Below are 23,626 nucleotides of genomic sequence, written 5' to 3'. Positions count from 1 at the left end.
AAGCCTTCTGATGCTAAACCTAAAAAGTCAGGCACAAAGTTGTATAAGGAGAAATATGTTTTTTAGCCCCACCAGAAATCCTTGATGAGGGATAACTATACTAGTGATAAATAGGATATAGGGATTGTCTTCCCATCCTTTTCCCTATCTGTGGAGAACTGTGGAGTGTAAAGCACAGCTCACTTCAAAATGCCATGAAGGAACAGGATATACCCATTACTGCCACTTGCCAGATCACACGAGCAGTCTCACTCCAAGGGCAATGAAGCCAAGTTTGCATCAGAGCCAAGGAGAGTTCCACAGCACCGAGATCCAGTGTTACTCCACACACCCATGAATTACTGATATTCTCTTCTCAGCCCAGAGTTGTATCCCCATGTATGGCGATTAATCTATACAGCATAGTTAATGCTCACGTAATGTACAAAACAATTAAGTACATAGGCAGGTATGGATTGCATATTTCTGGTTTTGGAGGCAGTAGGGATCTGGATTTTTATATCTCTGCTTATTTCAGACAACCTTCCCTAGTTAATACTGGTTTGTGCAGCCAGTACAGAACAGGACAGACTTCTTTGCCGTACATCTAAGAACAGCAAGGATAAAACTATTTTGTGCACACACTAGTACAGCAAGATCTTTAATACTCATGGTATTTAACCAGTATTTTGTAAACTACAATGCAAAACACTAAAGTGCAGTATCCCCAGAGTATCGACAAATGTTTTGACAAGTTCTTAAACTACAATCACAGAAACTAGAGTTATTGTAGGAGGGAAACCAATTGGGCATTACATAAGCTTTTTATGCCACACAGCTTTTCATGACTTATCTTCATATATTTGAATTTTATGCAAACAGATATGCAATATATATATATGCATATTTGCAAAATAAGTTGCATAATTTTTAATTTGCATTATCCATACTTCAATGAAACATTCATTTCTTTTGCTACTCTTTAACCCACAGCCTCCTTACGGGAAAAAAACTCTGTTTAAAATCTGACTCATCCCATTAGTCTACGATATTTAGTGTCATCAGTGATAATAACACTTCTTAACTGGGCCCATTCCTGCAATTAATTTCCTGTTCACAGTTCCCATCAACTCCAATATGCATTCCAATATGGCTCCATTGCCAGATCTGAGCCTTATTAAAATAATACCATTTTTACTTTTTTTTTTCCGTGAATAGAAGGATGCTGAGAATGGCTAACTTCCTAAACATTATACATGTACATCCATCAACAACCCAGCTCTTTTTGAAAGAACTCATGTATAAAAATGAGTGCTACTTCTACTGCAGTTCTTTAAAAGTGACTTCTCTTTCATTGCAGTCATTTTGTTCTGCAGTAATGGAACACAATCTATTTGTGAAAATAGATGCACCTACTTTTTATTTACACATACTGAATTCTATACCATGAATTCTCCTGATTTTAATTATGCATAAATATTTCCCAGTGATACAGGAAACAGAGCTCCCCCCATTAGATTGTGAACACTAGCATCTCAAAAGAATTTTTCTTTTTTAAGTGAAGATAAGTTACTGCATTAAAAATAAATGAGGTATTTTTTGTCAGTTGATTGGACACCGAATACACATAATAAATCACCAAGAGCATTGTATGCTAGTCTACGTGCTAACCTTGAGCTGCAGTTTATCTATTGCCTGCAATTCAGAAGACAATAAGGTATTTTATCCAATCAGCTGATCAGCTGAAGGAACTCAGAAGGCTGAAATGGCTTTGAAATACACAGGCTTTTAGATATCAAATTACCTCTGGAACCCTCTACCCAGAAGTAACTCGAACAAAACCCATTTGAAATACAGCTTCAATATTCAAAAAAATCAATAATTTAAACCACAGGTTGAACATTTTTACTGCTTCCACTGCAGACTGTCATTTTTTGAAATGAAAATGCTAACGGCACCAAAGGGGAAAGCTCCAGCCAGAAGAGATACATGTGTGCAGGCATGGATTGGCTAGAAATGCTGGTTTACTTTCCCTCCCCCAGTTAACGTTTATATAAGATCTCTTAAAATAAACAACTCTCATTTCCACTGCTTGGAAAAGAGAACGTTTTTCTTTGTTGTACTTGATGTTTCTATCCCTGAGAGCTTAGCTGTATCAAGACACTTCACTGTAAACATGCATGCTGAATGCAAATACTACATCCTCAATTATGCTATTAAGTCATATTATTTTGAAACAGGCACTAATGTTGTGGGTTTGAATACCAGCTAGCACACTGTGAACTCTTGATATGTAAGTAGAAAAGCAGGAATATAGGTGATGTTATATTCCAACATCTACATTAGAAACAGGAAGCAGTCCAGCACATCTTGCAAAAACCAAACAAGTATGGATGGTCCACTGCCCATGACACAAGCTCATTTAGGCAGAGAAATGGCTGGCTGACAAAGACTTCTTAAAAGACAAGGAAGACAAATAAGGAAGAGACCTAGTAGGAATGTGAACCCTTGAACATAATTGAATCAAGCTAGACATGAGGATGTTGGACACAGAAGCAAATCTCTCCTCTGCATGAATTCAACTGTCAGACATATTCTTAGCAGAGTTTGAAATCTGTCACTCTCTTTCTGTAGAAACTGTTACTTTTGGTAATTTAAACATCATTAAATCCTTGCACTCTCTGGCACCAATGTTTTAAATTGTGTTTAAGGAAGAATGCAAGAAATATAAAAAAACCCACCCCAAAAGCAAAGAAATAAACATCACAAGACAGAGCTTATGTATCTACAGGTGTGTGACTCCCAACACACACTGTGAACAATTTTTGTTACAGTAGCAAAGTGTCACTTTTAGTACTGACGAGTGGCATAAGAAAGAAGTTTTAAGATTGATGGTCCTTGGTTTATCATTTTAACACTTTACTCTCAAATATATTCTTACTTTCTCTTTCATATATTTTTAGAGTCCTCTCCAACAATAGTGTTCAAATGGAAGAGAAAATATAAATTGTATTATGAAAGTAAAGCTGCTCAAGTAAAGAAAACTATGTATTTGGATACATACAGTATTACTGTAAAGTGATGATTAAGTTTGCATTTCCAGGTTAAATTTTCTTTTTCTAGAAAAAGAAATTATAATACTTTAATGAATTTGCTGGATGATAGATTTGTTCACTTTTAACCCAAGATAAATGGAGATTTTTAGCCCAGAATAAGAAATGACAAAAGTATAACCATTTAAAAAATGTGACACTTAATGCATACTCCAAAAATTTGGACACGGACTCCAATTCTGTTCTCCTTAAAGGCACAAAATGATTCTGGATATCAAACAAAAAATTCCATAAATGTAAACAAAGAAATTCATCTGAGTTTAAATAGATTCAAAATATAGGAAAATAAGATTTTGTTTATTTATGTGTTTAAGATCTGCATTACCTGCATGTAAAACCAGGTACTGCCATAGATTTAAAATATATCTCCTACATGAGAGCAGCAATCAACTGACCTTCTGAGAACACTGCTCTTGGCGGCAACATAAACAGAATAATTAAAAATCCAGTAGCAACTAGAAAACCAATATTCATCCTCTACTCAACTCTTGCAAAGTTAGGGAGGAAAAACAAGCTCTTCAAGTTGTGCTGGAGTTAAAGGATTCAGGCTGTTGTTACTGATCACCCTGGGGCAAGAGCTCCAAGCATATGCACCAACAGTGTTAGGTGAACTGCCAGCATCTCCTTCCACTCTATCCCAGTGTACAAAAAACAGTCAGTATGGGCTGGGTGCATTTTTAATGCCCTAATGAGGCACTTGCCGCATTCAAGCCCCGAAGTTTGTCACTACTGACAATATTTGGATAGATTTAAGACCTAGTACCATATACCATGGACTGGCAGTAGGTTAACCTTGAAATATAAAGCATGGATACTCATTGCAGAGTTTGTATTCAGAAAATAAAAGGGGTGTAGGCTTCTGGCTCTTATCTCCTGTTGCAGCTACAGGCTAGAATGGAACTGCATCCCTGAGCCGGAAGGACTGATAATTCTCTTTCTGTAGCCTCTGGATGTTTCCTCTAACGATCCCAGCACTACTCCTATCTTGTCTGCATTGACTTTTGCTCAGCATGCTCTCAACCATGCCCAGTCTCCCACAAACACTGAACAATGCAATCAACTGCTCCAGCTAAATCAGCTGAGAGTTATAAAGCTGAGTTTCGACATATTGAAAACACTTCAATCAATGTCACTTTACTAAACCTTCTCTATGGCCTGATATACACATTAAATAAAAGGGTGCAAACAGGAACCCTCCTGAACTGAGCAGGGAGAGAACCATCACAGGCAATAAACCTGAACATAACACTGACAGTGTGCTGACAGCATGCTCCTCTGACTCCATTGTTTAAGCATGGAGGCTTGGAAGCGGACAATGAAGATGCTTTGGGACAGAATGCATTAGGGAAGTTTGGGAAATGTTCCCATTTTTGATAGATTACACAATAAAGCACAGACATATGATAAGCTGGAACTGCATATAAAAAATAGTATGTTTAAAAAACCAAAATGATTTCTAAAAAGAGTTGGTCATTGATGTATCTAACAGCAGCATTATTGCCATACAATTTTTATTATAGATTGTGATGTTGCAGTAGGGCTTCACATACGTACATTTACTATACCATGTGAATCACCAGAAACATGCTTTTCTCTGTTTGTGTGATTTATTAAAACATAAATCATAATAGCATGTGCCAGAAAGTCCTTCTGAAGGACATAATAAGGTAACAATTATCCTCTGAACTCCTTTCTTTGTCTTCAGAGAATAAAATGCATTAGAACGTATCCATTTGCTGCCCCATGACAGAAAATGAAAGCAAGTGTGATGGTTGCACCGTATGCTTTCAGTTCCTGCAGTTGGCTGGTGAAGTGAGCTTTGTTCCTGAATGTGCTGTCAGAGACAAAAAGAATCTTTCTCCAATCCTTTTAAGGAATAATCCTTAGAAACAGTAAGGAAAAATTAATTGAAGAGGTTTGGTTTTGCATAAATGCAAATGGATGTGGAAAAAAATATACGTGTAAATATCAAATGTAAACTTGAAATAGAATTTATTTGAAAGAAAATTACATACATAGGGCCTCCTTGTATTGTTTTGACTTGAATCAATGTATTACACTTTTTTCATTTTATGCAACAATTCACAGGATCTGATGCAGGGGAATTGTAGCATTTTCTTCTGTGCAAATATATACAGAGGAGCAATGTTACAAGTATTATTATAATTCCCCTCAGAGAAGGTTTAAGGCCTTCTAGATCAGCTTGTGAATGTTTGGAGTCCTGTATCTGATGACTGGCACATTGAGAATGCTTAGTGCACCATGATTTTGCTCAATTACTTTTGAAGGAAAAATCATAAACAAAAATTTATAATACACAGGGTGCTACATAAAGACATTATAAACTGTGCAGATGCAGGAACCTAGAAGCAGCAAGATCAGAGCATAAAAATGGTTTTATTAATTCAAAGAAAGTATAATTTACCCTCTCAAATTTTGATTTTTTTCTTAAAACATTCTATTTCTATGGGAGAAGAATTATATTTGTGGTTTAAATTTAAATAAAAAAAAAGGAAAATCAACAGTTTTCAGCAGCAATCCAGATCTGGAATTCACTTCATTTTCCTTTTTTTTTTTTTCAGGAAGACACTGTGCCTGAACTACATTCTGCAAGTGCTTGGAAATAAAAAGATGGGGACCTCTGAATCAAATGTAATTTACAAGAATCCAAGTGGATATTAGGTTTCACTTTTCTCAAGTGACATCAAGGCATTCATAACAAATAAATACACATACACACACACTTTCTTTGGTTTAGTTCATGATATAGAAAAGAGCTATTTTTTTCTTAGATTTTGCAGATACGTAACTCAAAATTAAATCACGACATCATATGAAAACCCAATCCTGTGGTGTGCTATTCTGATTCTGTGAGAAACTTACATTTGCAATTAACTTCCAGAAAGACCACATATCATATCATTTTACTAAATGAAAAATTTAAATCACAGCAAATTGATGCTTTACTGAATTTGGTGTCTGTACTCCTGTACTGTTCAGGTTCTCTCTGTTTAATATTCCTGACCATTTCCATTTGCTTTGGGTCAGAATCTGGAATCTAGATACTTTCATTAATCATATTATAGTTATGCATAGTGCATATACATTTTATTCAGAGCACCATTATGACCTGCTTTTACTCTGTCACATCTAGGGATGGACAAAATGCTGACTAAAGTGGATTCAGAATACCACATATGATGGTTATGATGGCCGGTGAGCATCCTTATTAACAGCTACACTTTTTCAACATCGATATACATGACCTGGGAAACAGTATCATTTTGTGATTCCACTAAAAAGATCACAATACAATATTTACTGACATGGTCAAATCACACAGTTTGATGAAGTTCTTTACATGAGAATTTTGATACTCCGTGTTTATCTAAAGTTCAAACTGACTAAAATATAAAAGCACACGTCACTGCTTTTCTAATATTACATGCTTAAACCTCATTTTATTTACAGCTTCCAGTAGCTTTCAGCTAAATTCCTCATTGCACTCACTGCCACGTAGCTGGAGAAGGCTAACAAACCCCTCCGTGTTCACATGACAACCTTTGTGCAAACGCATCCTTATTCTGTCATCTACTGGCAGCGCGCTTCCCAGTCATGTTCTCTGCCAGTCCTTACCAGTTTGCCAATTACACAAGCTGCTTCCCAGACATCAGACAAAAATTCCATAAGACTGCTGTGCGAGCGTACCCTAATTAACCATCAGCTTAATTAGACAATTTACTGTGTAATTAGCAGGCAATTAGTCAACACCTCTCAGATCTTATTGACTGCTGTGACAGCCTTCCTTAGTCTACACATTCCCATACGCTTCCACGACCACGATCCCAGCCCTATCCTGTACAACAGCAACCCTTGCAAGTGAAGGGAAATCATATTACATAACAACGGAAGAGGGAGAAAAATCAATATATAGCCTGTTCATTTATTGAACTGTATTCTAGCCAAGACTTTCTTTTTTTCTGAGAAGGTCAGCTGCTAACAAAGAAATATCCATCTCTAACATTAGGTGACATCTTTTTCATTTATAATATGGTTTAGAAATTCTATTTTTTTTAACTCTTATATTGCACTAAATTATCAGAGAAGTCAGACAAGCAGAAGGTAAAAAAAGTTAATTTTTAAACTTACTAACATATTGTAGGTTTAAATATATGGCCGAGAACAGTGAAAAGGTGCTGGTAGCTGCTTTCGAAACCTATAGCTATCATTGTAATTAACTGCTTCATAGTCCAAAATGCATCAGGAAAGCCAAAACAGATTACTTTAAAGTATAAAAAGTCAATAGTCAATAATAATTCAATAACATTAGAGTAAGTCAGCAGAAATAATTAATTTCTGAGGTAGTATCGAGTCCTCCGCACAAATCTAAAGTTGTATGCCCTTATAATACATCACGTGAGAAGTTACAATTAAAGACTATCATAATATGGATACTAACGCAATATTAAAAATGTGTGTTTCTATTTTCTTTTCTATAGAAAAAAATTTTGCAATTAGTAATGATGAGGAGCTTTTTGGATAATTCTTAAGAGTAATATCCCAAAAGTTCATGGGGTGGATACATTTGTCTCCTCCTGGAATTAACTCTAGAAGATTTATTCACAAAAATCCCACAATTCCTGACTGAAGGACAGAATCCCATAAAACACAATCTCTATTATAGTAAAAAATTTGATTAATTATGTATCTCAAATAATGATGAGAAATGTTATTTAGAATACACTCACATACATATTTGGAATCGTAATAGGTATTTGTCCTAGTTAGAACAGCTGGGACCAGTTCATCACTGTGTGGGTATAATCCAAACTGTGTATTCTACACCCTCCATGTCATTTCCCAGAAACTGTTAACAACAGACCATTTGCAGCAGCTGCCCAGAGCACAACTGACCCTTCAGGTTATAAACTGGGTGTTAAGAGGCCTGTGAGATAGGAGGACTTCCTGTCCTCACACCCACAACTCACAATGACTCAGTGTGGAACTCTCTGCCCTGCAGGAGGTACTGGGCATTCCTGCCTGAACCTGAGGGTATATAATCTTGGGCTCTTGGGACTTCTGGTACCGCTCGTCCAATCCAGAGAAGGATCAGAACCTTGACCAGACTGTGATCACCACCCTCGACCAGACTGCGACCACCACTCTCACCAACAGGTTTTCCCTCTCCGTTTACTTTGGATTCAGGGGGACCATGTGGGGCTCAGCACGGGGGCCCAAAGAACACCACTCTGTTCGTGCCTCAGGGTGCTGGGTTATAGATCTGGAGTTTGTGGGTTAAAAACAATTGTTTGTCCATATAATTGTATTTATTGTATTATTTTTACTAAATTGTAACTCTGACAAGTTTTGAGTTGGGTTCATTTCTCCTGCCAGTTTACCTTTAAACCATCACAGTAGTTCAACATAAGAACCCGTCAGGTTTTATAAACATATGGGACTTCATTCTGCTTTTGCAGCAACGTCAATCAGGAGTAAATGCAATTGTATCACCATGAGATTCAAAAATCAGCTCTTTGCTTTCTTAACTTCTTGTGTGGGCAAATCACATGTGAAACGCAGCCTTACCAGTTTCATTTACCAAGTGGGAACTCAAGACCTGAGGTGACTCGAGCACTTAAGAGAAGGGTATTGTCTTTACATAGAAGCTACACTCGTATAACCAAAAATTCCTTTAGAAGTGATTAAGCTAAAACCCTGTAAACTCGTGTGTGGAAACATATGCCAGTTCAGAGCTAGTTACATCATTTCAGCTAATGCCTACAAACTTCTTAACACAAGCTATATAGCACCACATACATGCTTGACATCAGTCTAAGAGTGTCTGTGCAGAGTCTATTTGGGACCACATTTCTGCAAACATGCTGCAAGTTCCATGGTCCAACCAGGAATCTTGGGGCAATAGCTGCCACGTGAGATGCTTCAGCTCTCTTGATGCAGAGAAGAGCTCTCTCTTCAGCTTGTCTTGATGCAGAGAAGAGAAGCAGGGCTGCCATTTAACGTGCACAGTTGAACCAAGAAACAACCAGCTGGTACCCAGGGTAGAAGGCATGGTCTGGTTTACTGTTGGAAGCAGGTCTTCCCCAATACATCTGCAGCCTTATAATGTTAGTGGGCAGAGGTGTGGTCCCAAAGGGTCACCTAGACTTCTACAAAAGCCAACATTTGACCACAGCAATGAAAGCAGACCTCAGCAAAGATGCTGAACTGTAAATCAGAGCAGCTGAAGCATGAAGACCACTCTTTCATGTCCTGGGGTTTTTTATAATTAAAATGTGGAAGTGGGGGAAAAAACCAAACTCTTGACACATGCACTTAGCCAAATGCAGAAAGTTGAAAAGTCAATGACTTGACAGAACGGAAACTTCTGAATTCTGTAATGGCTAAATAAAGATTTCATTGAACATCCGTGGTTACCTATTAAAGTGAATCCTGACAATTCCAAACAATAGGGAAGTTTATGTCATTTATGCTAAGAAAATTCAAAAATGTTAAATATTGCCTTATGCTGAGATTATCTTTGATAGGTGTGTTTCAAATATAACTATTTGGAAAAATATAGTACAGCTTTTTCTAATAAATTATAAAATACATAAGTGCCACTTAAGAAAGTTATATTCAGTTGGTTGGCACAACACTAAAAGGTTTGCAACAAATCTGAATTGAGAATGGAACAAGTGTGAAAGTTCTAAATTTCAGAATTATACTTGACAATTCCTAGCTTACATTCAAACTGCCTTCTTTAGCTGAATTCCTTTTGGACACAAAATTATGTGAGGCATTGCCAAGATTACCAACAAACTTCCAAGGATATAGAAAACAACCACAGAAAACTATAGCTGAATGATATTTTACACAAGTATGCTACATATTTGCTTTTTAAAATCCTATTTATTCAGAATGTGATATTCAAAAATGCCGAGTACTTCAGATACAGCCAACAGAAGCTGCAGATCCTCAGCAGTTTTGGAAAATCATGCATGTGTGCTCTCCTTGTCTCTCTCTTGATAAATATTTGCAGGTATTTTCAGAAGAATGAGGTAAATAAAGCAAAGTTAGTAAAGAGCAAGGCAGTTTCTTCAAGATAAAAAGAGATACTATTGTGATTTTTAATCAGTGTAAAATTTGCATCCATTTTGTTTGACCGATTGGCTAATAGTTGCACTATAAATAGAAATTACATCCTCTCTTAAGTACTGGTCACTACAAGAACAGCATATATTATGCTGAGCAGGAATGAACACTCCTACTTTTGGTAGCTATTTTTTTATAGAAAGGCATATGTACCAAAATACTCAGTGTTGCAATCTTTACACTCTTCCAAATTACAGTGAAACTGCTTCTCAATTATGCCAATCTAAGTGCACTATGAGTTTCATTAAAATATGCAACAGTTTTCAGATTAAAAAATACCTTAAAGACTGATTTGAAAGTGTTTTATACATAAAATACCTAAAATATTCCAGCTCAAGGTTAATGGTCAATTTGACACTTTGTATATGTATATGTACTCTTGCTACACTGTTTTAAACTACTGACTCCAGTAGAAAAACACAGGAAAGAGAAACAACCTCTAAATACTGTGTAAAAAATCCCCAGATGAAAAAAACTGAATCCTTAGACAGCTATAGAATTGAGAATCCTGTAGCCTACCAAGAACCAGTTTTGCACATATATCTCCTTTCACCTTTGATGGCCAGTTTTGTGTGCAGCTTTGAGGAAGATAAGTCATTGCCAGCTTAAAGACCCAATGGAACTTCTGCCACAAGTTCAAGGCATAAGGCATAAAAGTTACAGCCAAGATCACTCTGCTCCACAAGTGTGAATGGCAGGAAAAGAGATAACATGGGAAGAAAATTGCTGATCATCTGTTTGTAAAAATCTGTCCCTTTAGCACAGATGAGGTTTACCGGCTCAGTGTTCAACACCCCTGCACAACAGATCCCTCTTTGTCTTCCACTGATGAATTGTCACACTGTGGTTCATGCCTTGAGATAACAGACTTCTCCATGAGAGCCCCTGTGCAAAAGAGAGACTCTCACTGCAGAAGAAGTGCAGCATTTATGTGATATTTAATGCTACAGGAAGAGTGGGACTAAACATTCGCCCAGAGGTTTAATTTTTATCACAAAACTGTAAGAAGTTTTTCATTTCTAAAGTAGTAAATACAATCATAAAGAGAGAAACCTTTTTACAGATTGTTGTTAAACTCTTGCTTTAAAAATGAAGCTGGTTATCTTGAGCATTCAAAGTATTCATTGGCCAAAATAACCAGCTTTACTGATGGTAAAACCAGATTTTTAAATGGTCCAAAGTGCCTCACTTGCAAATTCACTGGTGTCAAGAGGCATGCCTGCAACAATTTAAGGCATACATCTACTTGGTGCAGATTTTAGCTGTGGTAGGAAGGGATTTGGCTTATCAATAATGACTTGGTTAAAGCTCTCAGTCCTGGGATCTTTGGTGTCTCACTGTGTTCAAGCTGTGCTATATCTTTCTAGACTGGAATTTCTCCAGGATGAAGATGTGCCAAACCCCTACATCACCAGGTGCATGGACTGAATTAAAAGAATGGTTAAACGCAGTCTCTTCTGGTTCTTCAGACAGTAATTTTGAAGCTACTGAAGTTATTTGCTTTTAAAAAAGTCTCCATCCTTCTTTTTATTTGGCCAGGGATAATGTAAAACTAAGTAGAGATGAAATCTGGTCCTTAAGCTGAACATGTCAGAAAAATACTTTTTCTGGGGAAAAAAGCACGAGTCTGTTTTCCTGCTACTTAATCAGATTCATAGAATTATTTGTTCCTTTTTTGTAACCAAATAACATATTTTCTGTATAAAAATACTCAAGTAAAATACAATAGCACAACTACAGCATTTAAAAAAAAATTACATTCTATAGTATTTCCCTAGCACAGTCTTTCATCTCCCCTGTTACATTTTGCTGATTTTATGCACTGTCTAAAAAATGTAAAAATTGTAAAACAATAAAGCTGGTATTTCTTATTAAAATTCTTTCAGAAGTATGGGACAAAATGAGGCACATAACAAACTCCTAAAATATTAAACCTAATAATAATTTTAACACTTATAAAACCAAAAAATAACTTATGAGTTCTGTGTGCTAAGGAGTCCTGTAAAATACTGATTCTTCTGTTCAAAAATGTAGTTAATAAAAGTTGTCTGATGCTATTTAGTAGAAAGGCAAACAGTCCTTTTTATATTTGACATTAACAATCTGATCATTTGTCTCCCCAAAGAAAGCCCATACAGCTTTCATACAGACCACACAATAAAGAATAGTAATATTTCTGTTTACTGAGATATCAACTGGCATTTCGTTGCAAGTCAATGGTCTATCTTTGCTACAGCATACTAGACCTCAATCTGGCATCTACAAATGTCAAGAGTATAAAAAAAAAATTATAGGATGGAAATCAAAAGCATGTTCTAAATTCCTAAAAACCAAACAAAGTTCACCTAGATATATTTGCTGCAGAAATCAGTACAATATTCAGCTGTCAATCTTGAAAAACAATGAGGGAGTGATGCTGTCAGTAGGACAGGATAATAACATTTCAAGCAGATGTTCAGGCGGGGCTCTAATTCTCACTGAACTCCCTTGGTAAGCATTTAATTTCTTTATCGTATGCAAGCTAGGCAAATTGTACTTCATCAAAACTGTATTGTGAAATATTAATATTTCATATTATAGCAAAACTCCATAGAATAACCTTTGTCATATTAAGAACATCAGAATTTCAAATGTCATGGTTCTGCATTTTAATGCATCTTAAATAGCTTTTTGGCTTGGCACCATAAATTATAACTAGTTTAATCTAAATTACTATGCTGTAATATCATACAAAAATATACATTTTGTAATACAGATTCACTTAAGTGAAATACTAATGTTATGGAAAACAATGCATCATTGTACCATGATTTTTTACCACCTTCAGTTATAAAGTGAGGTGCACACAGTGCAAATGTACAGAGAGAGAACTAGCTGGAGTCTGAATATGTATATTGTAATAACAGCACATAGAAATGTGATATATACTGGACAAATTATATAATTCTCATACCAGCAATGGTTCTTATGTAGAAATGGTTCTGAAAATATATTGTAAAACCTACGTCTGTGAACTGCACAAACATATATTATGGCTAGAAAGTTTTGAACTAAACTAACTATGGTTTAGTTCAAATTTAATCTAGCTTTAATTGTAGCTTTGTTTTTAAAATCAGCCACGCAACTTGCTCCATATATAATGAAAAAAATTAAAGATTAAAAATGAAGTTAGTCTGCATGTTGATTTCTGCTGGTTCTCATAATAAAGGCAACTGTTTCCGCATTATTGAAAGCGACAGCATCACAAATCAATGCATGTCACAACAAAATAAAGACAGATGTATCTGATTAATCAGAATTAAATTTTAGAAGTGAAGGAAGCATCTAAAAATCAAAACAAACATTTCTGCTAATCCAGTTGTTTTTTCCTCTTTCTAAACAGCCCATACCATGCAGTGAGAGAACAACAAAGCCTGAATTCAGCAATAAACCCCTAATTTCTGCTATAAACTCCTCACTGAGGTATTGAATATGGTACAGGGATGTGCACACTTCATATAACCTCTGACTTCTTTTGATACTATGTTTATACAAACTTTCTGATTACAGGTTTTAATGCAAATTTTGTGTACTAAACAGTACTCACTAATAAATTCTAAGTAAATAAATCAGCTTAGTATAGAACTTCTACTAAAAACCTCCCACTCACAGTTATTTGTTTAATTAAAGCAGTATCTCTCATTCTACATGTAGTTTTCTCTAAAAGAAGTAATAATTGCTATTCAGTTTTTGTGGACTCTTACGATGTGCACCTTTCCCATTTCCCTATGATATGCAGCTCCCCCATTTCCCTTCAATAGCTTGCAAACAGAATTCACAAATAATATGCTGGACAGAGTTATCTGAATAAGACAGAAATACTATTTGAACCAACAGAGCAAAGAGCTATTGATCTGCAGTCAAAAAGGGAAGACATGAATATAGAAAAAGGTGTGTGAAGGGACACTTTTATTCTGCTACCATTTGTCTTTCCTACTGATAGTCTATTTTAAAAGCAGTTATTCTCATTTATTCCGTTATTCAGCATTTCTGGAAGAAATCAAATCTACTTGATACTAAAGCAGCTGAGCAAAGATGTTTAATTTAGTAAATAAAATTCTACAAGTCACTATCTCCATCAGATACCTACAGACACATACAGGTACAGTACCCTGTAACTATTATTTGCATAATGCTATAATATCCAGTACATTCTAAAATATTTAAGAGTGCAGTATACTTTGAGGTATAAATACTCTGAAGAAATTTCTGAAGCTATTTCTCATGTTAGCTTTTTTTTAATGTTTCAACAATAGTACTGTAGTATGCAACAACAAACTTTTGCTGAATCACAGTTGAAATCCTCACCCTACAAACAGAAAATGCTACACAGGTTGTCATGAACACAATTATGTAGCAAAGTATGTAAGTGTTTAAAAGGGAACGAGCATGGTGTGACACAGTGAGCTCTGTGCTAACTCCCTCTGGGGCAGCATGTGAAGCCATGACAGATGAGGATTGGAGAGACTAGGGGAGTAAATTATGGTCCAGAGGCTAGAACTCCAGCACTGCTGCCCAACAGTTCCTCTAAACAAGGCAGTAAGGCCTCTCATAGGTGGAGGGGATCTCTAGCTTAGTATTTTAGAAGAGCTTTCTGTGTTAGATGGTGAAAGAGGGAAAAGGAGTAGTGGTTCATATGAAATAAATTCTGTCTTATGAGAATCACTCAGTTCTTCAGTCTGAGTCCGTCTTATTTCTGTCCTTGGATCTCCTTCTTCCACGATTTATCATGTTTTTCTCTCTGACCTTATTCCATTCCACTGTAGTTAATGTATGGAAATTTGTGGTTGGACTGTATATGCTTTTCACAAGCTATATGTCACTCAAATTTAGCCTGCATCAGTCACTTTTGCTGAAGTGCCAAAGGGAAGTCACTCATTTCCGCTATCAGTGTCCAAACACAGTGGCCAATTCAGTCATTGGCTCTGGAAAACGGAGAATTTCTCCTGCTGCTAAGCTCCCCATTGCCACACAGGCACTTTGCATTTAACTATTGCAAACAAGAAGGAAGCCCACAAGTTAAGTGTTACTGGGACAGATAAAATAATTAGACAACAAGAATGAACACAGAATCCTCCTTGTATCACATACAACCAAGGCTGAAGTGGAGGAGCTTCAGCTGCCAAAAACTGTGTCTAGCAAGCTCTCTTCCTCCCAGAAGCTCTTCCACTCTTGGGAACTGTACTGTCTGGGGAGCAGCTCCTCCTCTTCCCACTGATTCTGCAGGCTTAGACCAGGAAATCTTTGCTCCTGGTCCTACTTTCATTGGTACCACAGCCCAAGAGACCATTCTGCTCCCTGCTGAACGTTGCACAAGATCTATGTCTACATAATCAGAAGCTAAGATTTAAAAAAAAAAAAAAGGACATAATGCTAATCTATAATATTTCAAACTCTCTACCAACAACTTGTTCTAGCGTTAAGTCAACAAGAGCAGTCTTTCTGTAATACTCTGTTCACATAAGAAGTGCTGTACTTCATTGAGCTTTTCTTCCCATTTGAAATGATTATTTTTATAGCGTTAATTGCCATATAACTACGATAAATAAAAGCAATTTTCTTTCTGCAGCACCTCTCAGCCAAGCATCTCAAATCATGTCAAAAATACTAAGGCTTAACACCCATGGGAAGTACACTACTAGGAAAAATACAACAGTGGAAAAACTAAGTAGTACTTGGATGGGACACAGTCCTACTACACACAGCAACACATGATTCAAGAGTTGAGGCACAGAGAAAGCATTGCCTCCTACTGAACATCAGAAGGTAGCTTAGCTAGAAATAACAATCACTGAACTAGAATTCAACCAACTTTTCTGAACTTATTAAATTAAAAAACAAGTAATATCAGCAATATTTTGCATCTTATTGCAACAAATACTAAAAAAACCCTTGAAATATCTCCATCTGAGTCACACCTCCAGAGCATGGCATACAGTGGAACACTTTGCAGTCACCATTTGAGAAATGACTCAGAGTCTGCTGCTTAGTGGAGCACCAGTATCACTTCCTACAACAAGCACATCTTTTCTCCTGAACTCCCACCTTAGCTGGAACTCAGTCTGCGTCTGTTTAGCTCTTGAGATGCACAGTAATCAACATGCAGTCTGGCAGGACTGCAAGCATACCAGCAATAATACTGATAAATAAATAAATCTCAGTACTTGCTACGGGTTGCCTGTAGCCCAGGTACTGAATAATTACAGCTGACAGTATGTTATACATGTAAGTCAGTTGTAAACATATTTGAATGACATTTATGTCATAAAAAGTATTTTAATAAGAAGCCTCGTGAAGTAGATTGGAATCTCAACTGCAATGTAGAGGGACACCTACTTCCTTAAGGCTACTTCAGGTGTAAGTGACAGCAGAAGCCAGCCTGACATATTTTACAGTACACTGTGGCAACACAGCACTTTGTCCTTAGACCTTCCTCATATTAGAGGGCCACTCGTTATAGTTAATTCACCTGTGGTACTTACCCATGTACAGGTGGCAGAGGAGCAAATCTAGCTTTTCTCTTCTGCTAAGGTCTCCATCCATCACTACACTTGTATATCCCATCTCTGAACCAATAATAAAAGACCCTTGTTTCTAAATTAATCTCAAGAGCTTTCTTCAGCCCACACTACTGTCTGTCACTGGATGACAATACATTGCAATTATTCACAGTTACTTAGGCCTATATCTAAGGATGCACCTTTGCTCTTCTTCTTCTCTCTACAAGTTAAACTATATCTACATCCCAGCCCAAAATCTGCTTCTTTTCTCTGTGATCTGTTTATCAAAGCTGTTATTTTCTTTCACTGTCTAAACTTCTTGCTCACTCTCATTTTGCCATTTTGAATATAGCAACAAGAAATCCATCTTGAATGCAATTCTCAGGCCAAACAATCAATTACATGTTTAAATCTACACAAAATGTTTTATTTAAGGTGCCACACTGAGCCATAGCCTTCAAGATTTAATTCTAATTCCTTCATCTTCCATTACATTATTGAAGGCCAATGTCACTGTGCTACAAACCTTCAGCACAACTGCTCGTCTCCATAGGCTTCTTTTATGTTGCCTCCATCTTTCTCTTCCATTACCCACCCAGCTCCACCTTGCAGCCTCATTATCATACTGCAACTGCAACTCAGTTTCAATGGCTTATCTTGGCAGCCCCTGGCACAGAATCCGTCTTTCATGAGTTGTGTGACAAAGCTGTTACTCATTCCCTTTGCATTCTGATCGTTTACAGAAAACATTTTCACTGCAGTATTTAAAAAAAAAGATTCTTACGCTTAATAGGTGGCTAATATTAAAAGGTGGGGGAATAAAGGGGAAGGATGTAACAACAAACAAAACCAGAAACTGTGTCACTGTAGTGGTGAACCTCCCAGACTAGTCAAACTACGCAATGTATCATACCCGTTCCTGCTATCTTTATGCGAGCTGGATTCAACAGTGTCATTCCCAAAAGACTCAGATTTTTCAAATAAACAAAGAAATGGTTGCACACGAAATACACCTTAAAATATTTTCTTACCTTATCCAAAGAGAATGTTTTAGTGACAGCAAAGCCCCATCCAGCTTCAAATGCTCTTCGAATCATTGAAGAACTTGTAGCAGGAGTTGCACTGGCGAGGCCAAAAGGATTTGGAAACTTCAGTCCAGCCATTTCTACACTGATATCTACTAAATCTATAGGAGTATAGAAGAGTGGTAGTTCTGGAACTGTAGAAACTGCAACACCGTATAAGGACTGTAAAAAAAACCCAAACAAAAATCACAGAATTTTTTGCTGATTAATTTTTATATAATTTATTATTAACACTGATAAGAGAATAATTAATATATAATAACCCAAAGTTTAGGTATTTTAGTATGTGTTCAGACCTGCAAATCAGTAAAACATGCAAACATCTGCATATGCAACATCTTCTGCCCAAATAGTATTCATGCTGAAATACTATGCTATGCTGGAAATAACCAAATAACAGTAATAATAATAATAATAATAATAATAATAATAATAATAATAATAATAATGAAGAAACAGTTATTTTACATCTAAAGAAACACTTATTTTATATCCTGTACTGATAGCCTGGTTCAGTACAAAGGTTTGTTCAACCCTTCTGAACAGCCAGCTCTGTCCCCTACAGCAGCCAGCAGCAGTGAGATTGAAAAAAAAACCAGGGTATGCCAACAGATTCTTTTTAGTTTTCTTCCCAGGTGCCAATCTAAAGTGTAGGGAATTGTGAAAAATGAGGGAAGGCATCATGTGGAGGATCGCTCAGATCTAACTCAATGTATTTTGAATCTCTGCACCTTTCCCCCCCAGTTTTAAATATTTTCTATAGCCTACACATCAGCATACCTGTCAATATATGCAAAACTATCACTGGGTTTATACTTAATTGCATTAGTATGAATACTTCAAGATTGACAAGAGTTAGACTCTGATTTGGGATCAAAGAACATCATATACATTATGGCTGTGCCACCACAGTCACCTTTGTTTTCATTTTAAAGAAGTCTTTTGCCTGAAGAGTCAGTGAAAAGCTTTCAATGTATATGTTGCATTTAATACCATAAAAATTGCAGAGAGAAAATCTTTCTCCATGTATGGATACTGAACAGCATCCTAATCACAATGTGGTGGGTAGAATTTAAATCTTTGCTCACTCAGATGGTTGACTCAATAAAATCACAAAGAAATAAAGCAGGAATTTCCAACACAGAGAAGCCCTACACCATCTATGTTCCTAATAAGTGACAGCTAAGATCACAGTAGTTTCTTCTATCCTTAAAAGGAAGATTTCTTCAGCAGGACTACTCGAGGTATGGGGAAGATTCTTCTGTAACAGAGGAAAACCTCAGCCACTTACAAATTGCTACCTTTGGGGATTTTGTTGTTTTTTTTTTAAGAAACTTACTTAACCCATTTTTACCTGTGAAAATTAATAAGCACTGACAACATGAGGAGTTTTCTGTTTGGTTTAGTGCCTTTTGCTTCCTAGACTGGTCAAAAACCTGAGACTTAACGTGCCTGTTTGGTTTTGGGATTGTCTGCATTCTCATCTCAGTATTCTGATTCCTCAGACAGAGAGGGTACATTCAGGGGCCAAATTTTCTGATGGCTTAAAAGTTCTGAAAGTAGTGGAATTGTCCCAGCCTGAATGATGTAAATCTGAATGGGTCCCTAATGGTGGACATTTTGAGAAATGTTAATTTTTAAAGATCCCTAACACTTGGGACAAAACTCGGTTCAGTGTCATGATCTCTCTCAGCTAGCAGTCAATGCAGTTACACTTCATAAAAAGCCAAACATCCCCCATTGCTTCCCTCCTAAGTGCTCACTGCTTCCTCCATGTCACACTCCACAGGGTTATTTTTTTACACCAGGAGAATCTGAGTTCTTAGAAAATCAAAAAGCCTGGCATTCTACGTCTCAAAAGCTTTTGTTAAATGGCAAATAAAAGCAGAAAAAAAACAAAGAATCAAAACGTATTTTTTTATTACTTTTGGTTTGATTTCATATTTTTAACTTCTTTTTTGTTTTCTTAACTAATATTCCAACTGCAAAATGTTGTTTGCAATGACAAAACAGAACTTCCTGGATCACACAGCTGAAATTAAAGCATTTTTAAAAGGCTAGCACATTTTTTGTCTCCTACATAGTTTAATGTATGGGGAAATCTGCTGAAATAAACACTGATACACTAAACTCTTAAAAAAATTCTTTGATTCTGATTCTGTAAGAATGACAGTAAAGAAAGACAAGGAAAAGTGTTTGGTCAGCTCCACTCTATGCACACATGTGAGCAATAAACCTAATTTTCCAGTGTGAATTCATTTGCTATCCATAATTGTTCAAATGTTCTCTGTGAATACATTTCAGCCTGTGGATTGCTTATAAACTATTCATAGCTTGTACAACTGTAAATATTGATTGCTACAGACAAATAGGAAGACAGTGCTGAATATGCAGCTTAAGTTCCATTGTACTGTTTCTTTTCCTAAGCAGGACAATTATATCTCTAAAAATTGTTCTCACCAACACCTATGCAAAAATAGGTCTTGCCTCCTGCATTCCATCATTCAAACTAGTCATAAGCCACTTCCCAAACTATATGTAGAGGTCCATTTTTCCTGTTTTACTTTCCTTCAAAAGAGCAAAACCAGAAACAATTCCACCCAAACGCACTCAGGTCCCACAAAATGTACCTAATGGTTTGTTAATGATGAAGTGACCCAGGTGGAGGTGGCAGGGGGAGGATTACAAGACATTTCAATGGAATAAACCAAGTATTTAAAAATGCACAGGGGCGGGACACAGCTGAAGGTTCAGTAGCCAGTGGCAATACATCTTTTCAGATTTATGTCCCTCCTCCCTATCACTTCATTTTTGCTCTATTTATTTTTTGCTGCTTTTTCCTTTCAGCACAATGCTTATAAAAGAAGTAAATTTACTAAGTCTTGATGCATTGTTTTCTACAGAGCAAAACTTTCAGTTAGCTAAAATGTTATATAGCTTCCTGAAAGTAAAATCATCTCTATAATGAAGGATTTCTCTGACATTGCACAAACAAATAGGAAAAGAAAGCCTGCAGGCAAGGGTTTATTTATAATAACTCTTCCCTTGATTTTTAGAAGTAGAGGACAAAAAGTGTGGCCCATTCTTCCTCTAATTTGATGCCAACCAGCTGAGCTAACAATATTGCAGGTACTTGTTCCAATCACGGCAATTTCTTGGACACTGGAACAGGGTGGTGAAAAATCCACAGCATGTTGCAAACAGTAGTCCTACCTTACCCTACCCAGGATTCGCCTAGAGGCAAATGCACGTGGTCTGCAGTGCAAGGCTGAGAGACAGGAACTCAGCTTTAGACCCAATACAATTTTTGACATAAATTTCCTTCAGATGGAGAAAATTTTTAACCAGAATGCTATGGTCTAACTCCATTTCCCATACTTTAACAAAGACAGACTGTGAAAGCAAGTAGTTGTATTACTGTTATTTTTCACAGAGAGTCTTTGCCTCAAATCCTACTGCCTGGAAGAGTTTTCCTGAATACTTTCATCTCACTCCTGCTTTCTTCGTTTTTAAGTCTGATCTTAAAACATGTCTTTTCTCCCTTTCTTCTTCTAGCCTCTCTCCAATTATTTAACTTTGTGGTAATATGTCTATGTTATTTTGTACAGTCTCTGAATGGTTGTGGCAGGAAGGGATGCCTGAGGACCATCTAGTACAACAGCCTTGCTCAAAGCAGGGTCAACTAGACCAGGTTGCTCTGGGCTCTGTCCTGTTTGACAAAGATTTTCCAAGCTCATTCCTGTCTTTCTGTTTCTGTAACAGACATAGTGCTTACTCAAAGGCAAGCAACTAAAATACCAGGTTTCCTGCACTTGCCTTTAATCCACTTTTTTTGCAAATGGTACTTTGTTATTTGTCTGCATGCTAGTGTTTTGTATGTTGTTCTAGCTAAACAAAGGGATGTTCATTTTTGTCCTGTGGTTGTCCTGAAAAGAAACAGACAACATAACTAACAGCTTCAAATACAAGCTTCCTGGGAACTACCTAACTCTGGTATTGATTATGAAATACTGTACATTCATGCATGCTCAACCTGAATGGTCAATCTTCACAAAGAATCAGCAAGAACACTCCTCAGATACAAAGTCGATATATTTTCTGACAGCACAGGTAAAGAAAAACCAACAAATATACAATAGTGTTTCAAAATAACACAGTGATGTGCTCAAAATTAATACTGAATAGTATTAAGTGCAAATTATATCAATTGGGATTCAGATCTCTATTCTTTAAGTGTATCACGCATTTCAGTCTAGGAAAAGTATAAAAAAACTGTCCACACTGGAGAGATTACAGTAAAGAAAAAAATAAGTTTAAATAAAAGAAAACTTATTGTGAACTAGAACAGAAAAGTCACTTTTAAAGGGGGATTTTAGTGAGAAGATGGCAGCTTTACTGCCATATATGGGAAAACACTCCACAGGTAAGTGTATGAATACAGCAGGAGTGAAGCATTAAGGCTGGCACAGTCACCCAGGAAGAAGATACTGAAAGCTGTCTTCGCTCTCAAGGCAGGCACAGAAAATTAGAAATTAGTCCTGCAAAAATCGTGAATTACCCTGAATACAACCGATATACTATTAAATCCCATTCACTGATCAAAAAGAAATGAATGGTAATTGAGGCATAGAAGAGAACAGCAGCCTATATTGCTTCTGCACAAGATCATAAAGTCAATGTCAGACAAAAGTGAAGGCCATTACAATTCCCAAACCAAATAAATCACTAAGAATAATTCATGGAATAACAAAAGAAGGTTGAACCATGCAAAAATGTAGACAGTTAAATGAATTGGGTTGATTCTGTTTTGATCTCGACTTGCAAAAAATGGTTCTAGGAAGACTGTATACATTTTCTAACAGGTTCTACTACAACTATCCTTGGTTAGGCATTGACCGGTCATGTTTGTAGAAACTAACCTGACACAGCTGCAGACAACAATTTCTGAGATGAACCTATGCCTCATATAGTGGGAAGAACATGTTAAGAGGCAGGAGATATTTAGGCAACTAATGATGGAAAGTTTCCAGCATAAGAGCAGCCAAGAAGCTTCTGTAAATAACTCCCAGTTTTGAACATAAGGCATTTCTGCTGGAGAGTCCTTGAGTCTGGATCTCACGCTTCACTTGATCACGTGCCAGAGCTTGCAATGACTGGAGTTTCAGGGCACATATCAGGCCCATCTGTTCACTTAGCCTTTTGCCTGGAGTAGGTTGGGATACAAGCAGCGTGCTGTTCAAACAGTGCTTTCTGCAAGTAGTCAGGATCGTGGTTTTGAGTTTCAGTCTTTGTCATGGTCTTGGATTGGCTGAGAAATCCTATGGAATAGTTTTATTTTGATGAAGACTGCATTATTTATAGATCCTGGTGCTGAGACAGTTGGTGATTTTGGAAATGGCTACCTATTCCTGTAACTGAGATATAGATGGTATCAATGTATTTATTTAAAATTTAATGTGTACTCGATTCAGACACTAAGATCACAGGACAGTTGCCTACCTTAGAAGCTCACAATAGAGAGAAAATAAGGTAGCGTGTAAGGTTATTTTTTCATTTCCTTTCAGAAGTTTCCAGAATACAGAGATGAGAACTGAATGTGTGCACACATGTGCACATAAAGCCACACACATGTGGCATGTACCTACCCCAACAAACATCAGGGTAATACAATCCTTCTCTTATCCTTCTCTAAACAATTTCTTTAAAAAACAAACTCCCCTCCAGTCACTAAAACTTCTACCAGGTCCAAACACTGGTG

At 36.7% G+C, this 23,626-nt stretch overlaps 1 protein-coding gene across 2 annotated transcripts in view; it reads right to left on the bottom strand.

Moving 5' to 3' along the window:
* DPYD (dihydropyrimidine dehydrogenase) overlaps positions 1 to 23,626 on the bottom strand; it is a 338,238-nt gene that overhangs the window by 144,822 nt on the left and 169,790 nt on the right. For both annotated transcript variants that reach the window (XM_027740750.2, XM_039378355.1), the window contains one exon: positions 17,815 to 18,030. In XM_027740750.2, coding sequence (XP_027596551.1) covers positions 17,815 to 18,030 — 216 coding nt within the window. The remainder of the gene's footprint in view (positions 1 to 17,814; positions 18,031 to 23,626) is intronic.

Source organism: Pipra filicauda, unplaced genomic scaffold (genome assembly GCF_003945595.2).
Source record: "Pipra filicauda isolate LSUMZ 115617 unplaced genomic scaffold, ASM394559v2 scaffold135_size2527700_pilon, whole genome shotgun sequence".
NCBI classification, from domain to species: Eukaryota; Metazoa; Chordata; class Aves; order Passeriformes; family Pipridae; genus Pipra; species Pipra filicauda.
The sequence above is the reverse complement of the archived record's forward strand: the minus strand, read 5'-3'. Positions and strand labels throughout refer to the sequence as shown.